Source organism: Schistocerca gregaria, chromosome 2 (genome assembly GCF_023897955.1).
Source record: "Schistocerca gregaria isolate iqSchGreg1 chromosome 2, iqSchGreg1.2, whole genome shotgun sequence".
NCBI lineage: Eukaryota > Metazoa > Arthropoda > Insecta > Orthoptera > Acrididae > Schistocerca > Schistocerca gregaria.
In genome coordinates, this window is record NC_064921.1 from 436293102 (window position 1) to 436307024 (window position 13923).

General features: G+C 42.1%; 1 protein-coding gene across 1 annotated transcript in view; it reads left to right on the forward strand.

The window, feature by feature from the left end:
• The window catches only part of LOC126335822 (kinesin-like protein KIF19), a 603567-nt gene that overhangs the window by 496305 nt on the left and 93339 nt on the right, over positions 1 to 13923 (forward strand). The window contains exon 11 of the mRNA XM_049999287.1: positions 1001 to 1194. Within this exon, the coding sequence (XP_049855244.1) occupies positions 1001 to 1194 (194 nt within the window). The remainder of the gene's footprint in view (positions 1 to 1000; positions 1195 to 13923) is intronic.

Genomic DNA, 13923 nt, shown 5'->3' on the forward strand with positions numbered 1-13923 from the left:
TATTAACTAGCCGTTTTCTGCTACTAAAACGAAGTAGAAAACTATTCATTGTTCAAAAACGTGTAATCAGAATAATTGCTGGAGCCCACCCACGGTCATCCTGCAGACATCTATTTAAGGATCTAGGGATCCTCACAGTAACCTCACAGTATATATATTCACTTATGAAATTTGTTGTTAATAATCCAACCCAGTTTAAAAGAAATAGCAGTGTGCATAGTTATAACACCAGGAGAAAGGATTATCTTCACTATGCAAGGTTAAGTCTGACTTTGTCACAGAAAGGTTAAATTATGCTGCCACAAAAGTCTTTGGTGACCTACCAAACAGCATAAAAAGCCTGACAGATAGCCAACTAACATTTAAAGATTAATTAAAAGAATTTCTAGATGACAACTCCTTCTACTCATTGGCTGAATTTTTAGATATAAATTAAATGTTAGGGGGGGGGGGAGGGGAACATTGGTGTCATGTAATATTTTGTGTAATGTAATATCTTGTACAGACATCTTTTATTAACCTGACACGTTCCACATCATTACGAAGTGTCGTATTCGTGATCTATGGAACAAGTATTAATCTAATCTAATCTAAACATTCATCATTTATACACATATAGTTTGCAAGTGAATCCTGACGATACAGTTTAGTAACATGATGGTATATACCTCCCAGGATCCTTAGGAAACCTAAAAAGAGACAGCTGTGGTGTCTTCTTCCTGTTGTTGCTGCAATTTGTTGCACTACAAACGCTTCCGATGGTAAAAACCATTCGCGCCGAACTCACAGTTCAACCTACCGGCCACTTGGGGCGCTGCTGTCGCTGTAGGCAACAAAATAGACGCGAAGTGTCACGACTGTTATGTTAGACTGTGGTTCGTACCATCACTTCCAGACATTTCTTTGACCGCCACACTTTCGAAATGCACGCGGGAATTTTTCCTCGCCGTCTCTGATTCCCATTATTTTACTGCGATGGTGAAGGTATGCTCTCCCGCAGCGGACACGAGCGCGAGCGGAAGCGGCGGCTGGTCGGACGGGGAAGGCGAGGGCGGCGGCGCGGGCGGCGTGCTGCAGCAGGCGTGGGCGGAGCTGGCCGAGCTGCAGCGCCAGCAGGAGCACTACCGAGAGCTGCGCGCCGAGACGCAGCGGCAGCTCGACCAAGTCCGCCAGCACGGGGAGCAGCTCGAGAACGTCAGTAGCCCTGCCCGCCGCGCGAAGCTGAGCGCTGCACAGTCCTAGGCAGCCTGTACAGGGAGACAGTAGCCATAGGTGAAGGTGCTCGTGATCGGTTGATTACCTTTGGCGCCATTTTTCTGCCAAACGTCTCTCGCGCTTCCTATGTTCGCCGTGATTTTGAGCTGAATTGCAGTTCAGAGGACTTTTGGGGACGATTAAAAGGTATCTGAATCTTTGAGAGACTTGTTATGCGTTGTGCATGTTTGTTCGATTTAGTTGTATATCGTTTTTAGTACGTAATTAGCGTTTGCGATCTTAAATACGAGTTGAAATAATGAAGAGTTTTGTGCTGAAGTCGGTAGGCCTACAGGTTTAAAGTAAACACGTTAGTAATTGTACAGTATTGTTTTGACATCTACAATTCGTTGTGCAGGCGTTCGTAAACGATGCCAGGTTGTGTTGCATTTGGTTGTTCCAATAGGGGCGAAGGTGGATTTCGCATGTTAGCATTTCCACACAATGAAGAAAGACGAAAGTAGTGGGTAGTTTTAGTCAACAGGGCTGACATAAATCAAACAGTAGCCTTGTGGAAACCAACCAAGTACTCTTATCTATGCGAAGTAAGTCGTTTCGGCTTTTTAGTACATATTAAACAACTTGCAATATACATAGTTAAATTTGAAAACAGACCTGTAAAATGGCTCTGTGAAAATTATTATAACACATTATTCTTATAAACAAATGCATTTAACGAATGATTTCGCCATATTGTCTTGTGCATTTGATTCGGTGAGTGTACTCCACTATTCCACTACTGGCCATTCAAAAGTCCCGCACGCAGTTTGGCAGAAAAATGGCCGCCGTATCGTCCGATTGGCCACTCTCTCCCTATACGGGCTCTCTACACAGCCAAACTGCGTGCGGGACTTTTGAATGGCCAGTAGTGGAGTACACACTCACCGAATCAAAAGCACAAGACAATATGGCGAAATTATTCGTTAAATGCCTTTCTTTACAGCTACAATATACTCATAGTAGCCTACTACGTACAGCACAGGAAAATTTGATACAATGGCTGTAAAAATTATTCGTTACTTGCATTTATCTCCTTTAAAGTTCGTTTACTAGACATATTGCAATGAAAGTAACGTAAATAAAAAAAATATAGTGTATAGCATTTGTTTTGTATCGGAAGTGCATACCGCTAAAGATCTGATGTACCTATATCGCGTCAGATGAATGAAAGTCGTAAGCAGTTGTTTACTCGTGACATGCAAAAAGTTTGGAGACGTGACAAGAAGTATTTACTTCTCACACACACATATATATACCTCTCGTAGGTAACAAACGAAAAGGATTACAAAAATCAGGTAGTGTTACATGTAGGCTACTGTAATAAATACCAAATATAACAAGAAAACTACCGTATCCCTTCTACCCCACAGTAAGTAGGCCTATTAAAAACTGTCTTCAAGAATACCTACAATTACTTACTACGAATAATGTTTCAGCAACCACGACAACTGCGGAAAACGTGCCTACAACTTTCCTGCGTCAACAGTCATGCAATAATACTGAAACCAAAATAATGCCTAGTGTTCTGATTCGCAACGGCATAAAGTTTGGCGCTATAAAGTCGAATGAGCTTGCCACAACAATTACAGGAACTTTCCGTTTCCAGAAGGGCCTGTCAGATATTGCCTTCACAAAAGCCTGTGATGCTACCAGTATGCACGAACTGCTAAAGAAATAAGAGCTTAAAAATGCAGTAAAATGTAATAGGCCTACCTGTTTTGCGTGACTTTCTTCATTGCGTGGAAATGCTAACATGCGAAATCCACCTTCGCCCCTATTGGAACAATCAAATGCAGCACAACCTGGCATCGTTTACCAACGTCTGCAGAACGAATTACAGAGGTCAAAACAATACTGTACAATTACTAATGTGTTTACTTCAAACATATAGGCCTACCGACGTCATCACAGAACGCTTCATTATTTCAACTCGTATTTAAGATCGCAAACGCTAATTACGTACCAAAAACGATACACAACTAAATCGAACATGCAAGCACAACGCATAACAAGTCTCTCAAAAATTCAAATACCTTTTAATCGTTTCTAAAAGTCCTTTGAACTTCAATTCAACTCAAAAACACGGCGAACATAGGAAGCGCGAGAGACGTTTGACAGAAAAATGGCGCCAAAGCTAATCAACCAACCACGGGCAACTTCACCTATGGCCACTCTCTCTGTATACAGGTTCTCTACACTGACCTAGGGAGGCTTCATAGGGAGAGAGTGGCCAATCGGTCCGTGGCCGCCATGTTTTTACCAGGCTGCGCGCGGGACGTGCAATTAGATAGCAACGCGAGCAGAAAGCTAGCCACTTCAGGAGTAAATTAAGGCATACGCTTGATGCATGAGACCAAAGCAGATCCTCTAGCTTAATAGTCGGTACATTATTCAAACAAATGCCATTCGTCTATCTTTATAAAGGCGTAATAAATTTGTGAGCAAATGGAAGTATCGTGAAGTAGTGTGTATGTCTGCCGAATTTCAACAGCTGTATTTTATGATGCTATATAAACATTGACAACTGATCAATAAGAAAAAAGTTTCATGTAATGTATCTCTCATAGTACATGATGCTATTTCAGATTTTTCCTTGCGGATATTCATCGATAAAATTGGTAAACTCTTGTCTTTTTCCGTCCTAACACAGTGCCCTTTAAGTGTGTGTCGATCTTAAAACATTTTCTTATGCTGGCAAAACACGTTATCCTACACACACTTTTAGGAACTCTGCACCGCAAAAAATCTGAAAAATACCAATACTTAGGTGCTCTACTGAAAGAGCAGAAAGTAATTTAAAATAGGTTGCGAGGTGCCGGGGCTAGCAGTGTATTTAACACTAAATTCTTCTAGAATCTTCATATGTAAATGATGCTCTAAGCCCCCCCCCCACCCCCACCCCCTATTCTAACTCCGACTTTTGATGTTGCACATGGATTGAAAAGAAACGCGAAGTGACTGTAATCGACCCTGCAAGTGGAGTAGAAAAGAGTTTAGCACCTGCAATAATTTAATTTGATAATTAAGTTAAATAAAGGAAAGTTTCATTAACGTAGCAAGAAATGATAGGGTTGCTCTACCGATTAACAGAATGAAAATTCTGTCCAAAATAACAATATGATTTATTATGACTAAACTCAAAATAATAAAGAACACATGAAACATTTACAGTAGATCAAATTGGCTCAAATTGGATACCTAAACAAATGCTGTGAAGGTGAAGTTGTCCCTAAACTAGATTGTGACATTTATGACGAAGCGGTATGTGGAGCCAATTCCTTGCAACTCAAATCTTAAGAGAAACACACAGCCAACCCAACATTAATTGCTGCTACAGGAGTGAGAACTCAGACAATGAACACCCAAGACAGAACAAAGTTAGAAAAGACGAACAGGCGCGCTCTGCTGAGCTCTGATTATCACCTAGCAAAATTGCCTGCTTTGCCGGTGCTGCGGACGTACATTACCAAGCTGTCTTCTTAACTGCAAGGACGCGATCTGGCGTACCGGGGTCGATGGCTGGTTGCTTCAACGTCCCGTTGTGGTGATGATCATGTCGCGAGTATAGCCCGATACAAATTATCCTGGTCTGGTTGTTCCAGACTAAAGACTTCCTAGCAATAAAACTGCGCCTCTGACGGAGACGAAGAAGTCTCGCCACACAATCACTGACGGTACAGTGATTGATTTTAACAAGAGCAGTCACACAGTAACTCCGATAGAGTCAATTTTAGCCAAAACTGCGCAAGACAGACAACATAGGCCGCTTGTACGCAGAACACTCAATTGCCAACTGTACTCGAAAAGTTATTTTGAAATCGAAACTTCAGAAACTTCGTCAAACAGTTACAATTAAATAAAAGTATATTAGACAGCCAGCGGAAGACAGACTGTCCAGAGCAGCGAGAGCTCAGTCTTGTGACCTACTCCGACCGAAAGGCGAGAGCCGACTCTCTCAAGAGCACCCGTACAAGCCGAACACAGAACATTCCCGCCCCCACGACGGTGGCCGTGGTTAAACGTTCCAATCAGCAACTAGAAAACCGGCGGAAAATTCCACTCTATTGCCGAAGCACTACCATTCCACCAATGGAGATTCTTGGCTCCAATTTCTGCGTCGATTTTGCTACGTCACGGAGCTATGCCCTGAGCAAGCCATTCACAGTTACGATTTTGCAGAAAACGCGGGAATTTGCCCGCCAAGACTGCCTTTGAACACAAGTCATTCCCACGCCTCGCTGGTAGCCCGCCAGAAACGGGTTTCACTACGTTTCTGCGAAGTAACGGAAATCTCTAGCCCAGCCGCCCCTTCAGGCGCATCTGGGCGTGTCGCTCCCGCTCTTATGACAATGTCGGCTTCTGGAAAACATCCACTCGACTCCCTCACACCCGTCGGCTTAACCCTTTCAAGATTAGCGGAACTCGCCTGTCACCGGACCACCCGGATGACGAGAGACGCTGCGTGGGAAGTCCGCGTGTGAAGGAATAGCAACTTTTCACTGCATGCAATTAGAGAGGAAAATCGAATTATTCAGAGTAAGATAGAAATATGAGAGGGGGCTTCTGCCACCTCTCAAGGTAACTGAATATCCACACGATAATTATAACTTACAGGAATGTGAATAGCCAAGATTACAGAGCGAACTGTTAGTCGCCAGTCGGACGTGCATAGACTTAGGATTCCGTATACATGTTAAAACACACCGTGTCACTCCAGAACCATTAAAAGTCTAGAAAATAACATTTAAAAAGCCTGGATTGAGCAGGATTCTAACTCACGACCTTCGGATTACAACGAGCATAATACGTCCATCTTCACTTTGGTTTTTGCACCCAACATTGGAGCAACCAGGCATTCCTCTTGACTGTCCTTAATGATTTTGTAATTCATTTTATTAGTGACTATCAGTAAATCACTTTAAATAAAAATTTTGTCTCTAAAATTGCTGTGAAGTTCTAAAGTGTCGTCATAGATACGACCAACAGAGTGACTGTAAGGTAATTTACGTAAACAGAATCGACAGAGAACATGCAAAAGTAATTTAATACCAACCGTATTACAACCTGTACATAATTGTACAGTGGAATTGGCATTCGAAGCGTTGAAGAGAACCAATAGTACAGAATTACACACGGTATGTATTTATACTCGTTCCAAGTCAGCGTCGGTTTGATAAAAACATGGTGTCCTCGGCTCTCAGAAAATCAGCGACGCTCTCACCATTGGCCGTTCTCTCCCTCTATAAAGCCTCTCTACACAGTCCGAGGGAGACGCTACATCTAGCCGCTGCTCCCTGCAGAGTGCCAGATGTATCTTATCAAAAGTCATAATGGATGGAAGTAAAATGAACCATATGACAGCTGTAGTTGGCGGCTTCTGTCTTGTCACCACCTGTTTCGCCATATCCTGTTTTATTTATTTTGACGACTTCCACTCTTCAGGTGTTTGATTTTTTACTACAGACGTTTTATTAAGCTAATGTGATACTTCAGTACGTACGTTTTATTTGTGATTTCTACTGCCTGTTCAAACACTTTATATACACTGAACAGCCAAAGAAACTGGTACACCTGCTTAATATCGTGTAGGGTCCCAGCGAGCACGCAGAACTGCAGCAAGACGACGTGGCATGGATGTCTGAAGTAGTGCTGAAGGGAACTGGTACCATGAATCCTGCAGGGCTGTCATCAATCCGTAAGAGTATAAGGGGGTGGATATCTCTTCTGAATGGCATGTTGCAAGGCATCCCAGATATGATCAGTAATGTTCATGTCTGGGGAGTTTGGCGGCCAGCGGAAGTGTTTAAACTCAAATGAGTGTTCCTGATGCCATTCTGTAGCAAATCTGGACCTATGGGATGTCGCAGTGTCTTGCTGGAATTGCCCAAGTCCGTCGGAATGCATAATGGACATGAATTGATACAGGTAATCAGTCGGGGTGATTATGTACGTGACACATGTCAGAGTCGTATCTAGACGTACCAGGGCTCCCATGTCACTCCAGCTGCACCAGACATGTATCCAGTCATCAACAGTTTAATGTCGGTGTTAACTGGCCCAGGCTAGGCGTAAAGCTTTGTGTCTTCGGCTGCGAAAGCCCGTATCGATGGTGTTTCCTTGTATGGTTTGTACGCTGACACTTGTTGATGGCCCAGCACAGAAATTTGCAGTAATTTGTGGAAGGGTTGCGCTTCTGTCGTCTTGAACGATTCTCTTCAGTCGTCGTTAGTTCCATTCTTGCAGGATCTTTTTCCGGACGTAGCGGTATCAGAGATTTGTTTTACCGGACTCCAGATATTCACGGTAAACTCGTGAAACGGTCGTACGGAAAAGTCCCGACTTCATGGCTGCTTTGTCCCATCGCTCATGTGCCAACTATAACATCACGTTCAAACACACTTAAATCTTGCAGCAGCAACCGATGTAACAACCGCGGCGGACACTTGTTGTCTTATATAGGCGTCGCCTATCACAGCGCCGTATTCCTCCTTTTTACCTATCCCCTTATTTGAATACGCATGCCTACACCAGTTTCTTTGGCGCGTCAGTGGACGGTCTATAAAAATATTTAAATTCTTTAGGTCTCGAAATTTTTTTAAAAAATTAAAGTTTTTGAAAGATTCTTTTAATATGTTGATTATATGTATACATCGGATCCTTCCCCGCTTATGTAGTCCACCTGAGGGTCCTTTTCAAAGTGGCGAAACCGGTTGTGACAAGAAACAAATCGTAAATTTCAACTGTCTTGTGGTTGAGTTTACTTACGTTCATTAAGAAATTTATCGACTGTGGCTGTCCACATTACAAAGTTCTATCTGATCAAAAGTGTTTGTACATTTCTATGTAATGGCGGAACTGACCCGCCAGTATAAAAGTAGGCTGGCGTTACAGTGTTGGCAGTACCTAGCACCAGTTCTCACGAAGCTATCGGCTGGTAGGCCTACTCCCTGGGACAGTGAACGTCAATCTGCGGCCTGTGGGCCGGGTTTAGCCCATATCTAGCATTCGTATCGCCACCGTTCTCAGGCGCATTTTATAATAGTACGCACCTAGCAAGTAACAGCCGGATCCAGAAACGTCAACTAACGTTACGAGTTTCTTAAGGGTTTTTAGTTTTGCTGCTCAGTGACAAACAAAAGTACTTACAGAAACAGTAATATTTTAAGACGTTCTTTATATTTGAATTGATATGGATGAATTCTGCCACGAGCACAGTAAATTCAGCATGTTACCTCAGGGGCAACGGGGTAAGTGATGTTCGCCTTCCAGTACTCACTACTCACGGGTGTGCACGATTCATACTGATGAGGTGCTGTGGTGCAAATTTTGACTCGAAAGTAACAGAGGTTCGTCAATGCGCATTACAAATTCGGTAAGTATTTGTCCCAAGAAATATGAAATTAAATTAAGGCTGTTGTAATACAGCGCAATGAATTGAAGAAAAATGGGATAATAGTAAACATTTGTGATCCCGTCTCATACTGCATAATGCATTTAAATATAAGTATAATTAGTGTTATCAATCTATTAATCATCCACTCACATAGACAATGCAACAGCTTTTCGTCAGACCATTATAATGTCACAACTTTGAATCACTCAGGATGGCAGCAATGTCTAAGATTAAAACGGAGCAGTTGATACGATTGTTCCGTACAGTGACAACTTTTAACGATTACTACTTCGGAGTTGGTGGCCAACTTAGTGCGGCCTTATTAAGGCTAGTCTATTGAGGGGCTGTAACATACAACTTTAAGTAGGTTAAAAATTAATAATAACATCGGTACGAATGCAAAACGAGATGCCTCCCTAATATGTCAATATCGACTCTTGTGTGGAAAGGGTTCACGAGCACTGTTCTGGAGTATCCAAGGTGTTCAAGAGTCTCTTCCTGCGACGCCTACTCGACCATGTGGAAGCCGAAAACCTTTTACAGATGTCTGCAAAGGGAATTTCACAACCCACCAAGTACTGCACTTGGTGGAGGACGCAACGGAGTTCTTTGGAGACCTGCCGCTCGATGCCACGAGACCTCTACTCCGCGTGGCACGAGGGACGACTGTACATGTTGTTAACGCATGGAGTCTCACCTTCAAGCAAGGGAATACTGCCTAACTACTTGAATGGGCGTACCTTCCACGTATGTGTCGCTGACAATGTGTCATCACATCGCCCCATGGCAACCAGTGTACCACAAGGATCAATCCTTGGCCCCATCCTATAGACATTGTTTACGGTAGACATCCCCACAACATCACTGGTGAAGGTAGCCTTTTACGCTGATAACACAGCTTACAGCACCAAGAGCCTTAATGCATGGATACTGGAAAGCGGACTTCAGACGCCAGTAAATCACCTAGGTGGTAGGGTGACAAACAGCAGCTAGCTTTCAACCCAAATAAGATGGAAGTCGTCATTATTACGAAGAGGATGGCGCCAGCAACTCAGCCACCTGTCATGGTCAGGGGAACAACCGTAAACTGGACTACCTACTCTGGGTTACTACGTGTCTGTAAGGTGCTGTCTCCTGGCAGGACTTTTAAGAACTTCTTCTGTAAGGTGCTGAAAAGCACTGATCATTGTGGGGAAATAACTCACCCTTAAAGACAGCCTAACCAGCTCTGTCCACCGCCACTCAGGCGGGTTTTGGAAACCCAGTCCATCGTCATCAGCCGAACAAAAAACCCCTTCTCGCTTCAAGTGAGATCTGGCAGACTCAGAGCCGGTTTAAGGACCATCAACACAATTCACAAGTGTGGGAGTCAAGATGACATGACGCCAGAGCCGCCCAAGTGCAAAATTTGTATGAGTACGTTTCACAGTTAGCAGCGAAAACTGACACGGGTGAAATTGTATGTGAAAAAAGAGAAGGGGGGAGGGTGCCAGATGCACCAAATGACAAGTCGATTTTGTGGTTACAAAGACATTTTTGCTAGTATTTAAGACACAACAATATCCACCCGAATTGCGAATACTTCACTTTGCAGTAAGACTGAACCCATAGCACATCGCAACTCGAACAACACAACTGACTACTGACTACATAATGCTCAGACTATCGTGAGCCTAGAGTACTTATATACAGAAAGACATCACGGCCTTGTTAAAGACTCACCAATAAAATGAGTCCATAACTAAACGTTTGTTACTGTGCCCTACCTTCCTGTGAACAGATGTTCAGGACAGTGTACGACGCAGAAAGTATACGTCCCCGCAAATTTGTTTATTGGACTTGCTGTTCCTATTTCGATGCGTACAACTACTTCTCAAAATATTCGACACTTTTTTAACATTCTATTTAGGGAGGGCATCGTGAGAACGTAGAGTCTCGCGTATTTGTTGTATCTGAATTTCATGCTGCAAGAGTGAAACTTGTAGTTGCTGAAGAGTCTTAGGTAGTGACATTCTCTCTGCCATAGATCTTCCAAGAGAGCCGTGCAGATAGTAGACAAGCCTTGGACCTTCGTATAACAATCAAAATGGCAGTGAAAAAACTGAAAATCACTTCTAAACATCTTGCGATGCTGGGTACAGTGACTGCTGACAGCCTTTCAGAAACTCGGCCGTACTGAGGCAGCGTGCTGGATGTAGGCTCCCGCCCACAATCACACAGTTTGTTAAATTTTACTACGTTTGCCAAATAGTGGACTATGTAAAGTGATGTCTGACATACTTGTCACGTATCGAGCGTATTTGCCAGAAATTTTGATAGATGGAAAATTTGATAAGATGGCAGACGTTGTTTGTGTCGATGCTTCGCCGCAGGTGTTTGGTGAAATTAATTGCATTCCCTTTTATCCCACTGTATCAAGACTTTCCACAACTATTGGGACAACAGTCATGTACAAAAAAGAAATAGCGCTTGCAATTACCAAAATAGTGGCTGTGTCGCACCTTTCCCAACCACATATTATGCAGGAAGAGGTTAAGAAGGAAATAATATTCTTTGCATAATATGTAAGCACGAGTGCAATGAAATAATAAATAAAATCGAAGTTATCCGTTCCTTCCATGGACGATGTGGGCTATATGTTCCCACGTCGCGGTATTTTAATTAAGGTTGCCATATCTAGCTGGGACCGCATCGAGACACTCTGAGATGGGGGTGCAAAAATGAAGTGAAAAGTTTATTTAATATAATTACTTTTAATCTAGAAAAATATTAAATGGAACTTGTTGCTGCAGAAGTAGCTGGTACACCATATTTTTCGGAAGATTTAAGCTTTTTGAGCCAGTTATTTCTCTTATTTACGTATTTGTAAAAACCTCATGAAAGTCAGCTTCTAGTTAAGCTGGCACTGTAAGATTGATTCCATAGTTCCTGCCAGCAGTCGTTTTCTTTCCATCAGTCCACAGGGCCGACATTAGCGAATTTTTTTTCACATTGGCGTTGTGTGCAGGAATAAAACACAAATATTCTCATAATTTTAGCAGTTGGCATTTTCAATCAGGATTCTCGGTTTCCTTAAGAAAGTAAATCCACCTTTCTTCCACACTGTCTTTAGACTTCCATTCTTCCGAGTCACGCTTAATATCTAAAAAGCTCTTCATATTCAACTGACGCTTGAAATCTTGACATCACTTTTAGTCAGGTATATAATAGTGATTTCAATCGTCACCCATAAACAAGTTGGCATAAATAAAACTCAGGCTGCATTTACATTCTGAGCTAACAGATGACGTTACTTCAGCACTTGAGCCAAGCTTGTAACAGTATTTTACAAAAACGGGACAAACTTGGATCTTGTCGGTATGCTTGGGCAAGAAGGTCTGTAATAGTGACCGTTATTTAAAGTTTCATTGCCCATCTGCAGCAAGTTGACGTAGTAACCATGTTCTGAGTGTAACACTTCCTTAAACAAATTTTCATGAGTGTATTTCTCTCTCATTTTAAGCCATTGCCAAAGTCATTGACAGAAATGCTTTGTCTGCTATTGTGGCCATTCAAAATACTGTAAAAATACTCAGGAACACGAACAATGTTTCCTTCAACGTGAGGTTAAACTGTCAGAGTTTTGTAGTACGTGTACGAAATAGTTTGCCAAATCCGCAGCTAGATAAGGGAGAATGTGACAAGCAAGTTTTCAAGTTTATGGAAGCCTTAACACAATGATCCTGAGGTAAAGCAGCGAAGCAAGAAGTGGAAACTATGAATTTACCACCACCGAAAACGGCGGAAGACGCAACCATTATCAGGCAAGGAAATGCTGAGTGTGTTTTGGGACTGCTACACTATGGTGCAAGCAGATTATGCTCGTAAAGGATAAAACGTCACAGGAGTATACTACGAAACTACCTGGTGCATTTACCAGAGGCTGTCAGGATTAGGCATCGCAAGAAGCTGGACAAGGGAGAATTTTTGCTCCAAGACAACGTTCCAGATCTTTGTGCATAGCACACAGTCACACATGCTGTTTCTTTGGGCTATCAAATTTTGCCTCAGTCTCCTTACATGACACCCAATGACTTCTTCCTCTTTTCACATATGAAGAAACAGTTACATTGCAACATTACCAAAATGATGAAAAGGTAATTGTTGAAACTGAACTTTTCTAAAAAATCAAAATGCAGTCTTTTACATCCAACTTTTCCACCAAGTCATCCCTCATTAATAAAAATGTGTCGCATTGAATTCGTGGAGAATGGTTAACACCCAAGTTCTACATTCGCAGCTTGAGGTTTTCGAGGTGATCCCGTATAGCTTACCCACGTTGGTAGTCTGCTAACAGTATTCTTTGGATTCTGGAGGTATTTAACAAGGATTTTCTGTCAGCATGCGTTCATGTGAAACAAACTGGTCATTTACACTGAAACAAATGGGAAGTGTTACACCATGAAACACCAGTCCAATGTTTATTAGTCTTTGTACAAATGCATATCACATAACGACTGTTAAATGATGAAGATTTCATCCCATTTTGAATTGCTGTCTATATTCAATATCAGTATGAGGTGAAGCCCCTATGGGCAGAAATACACTCGTCTGCTCGATGTGACATGTAATCAGACAGCCTTGGAATGTCGTCTTGAGTGATTCCAAAAGCCATTAATAAATTTAAAAAAGCCATCAGGAGGAATTTCTTGTCACGTCTGAAACAGATGCTGAGTCAGTTCGTTGAGACTGTTGGCTAAAAGCTGCCATCAAAGTACAGGTCTTCCCAAAGCATTACAGACATGCTCTCTACGGCTGACAAATCGGAGGACCTAGAAGAACAGAATGAAGGGTGCAAACGCAAAACGTAAAATTTAAAAAAAAATCGTTCTTCAAAACTTCGAGTTGAAAAAACAATGTCTTGTGTCAATTAATAAAACCTTTGTCTATGTAGGATGTCAACTGAATGCTTGGAGCTCCATGTTTTCAACACAAAGATAAAAGCCAAATTGACAGTTGACGCAACAGTTGTGCTTTGTTTGTACTGACTGACATTGAATATAGTTTTAGAAGTTCTAAGTTTCGTTGAGAGAACTTTTTATATTTTTTTTACCTTTTAAGTTTTGACTTTTGTAGTGTGATAATGTAGGCCTGCCAATAACAACTGTCATTCTTATGTTCTTTTAACCTTAACTTTGGATTTTATGATGGCAGTAGCCGAAATGAAATTTTAAACGAGGAAATATATGAAATGTTCAAGACAGTTTTAATTGTAAAATACCCTCAATGATCTTAGC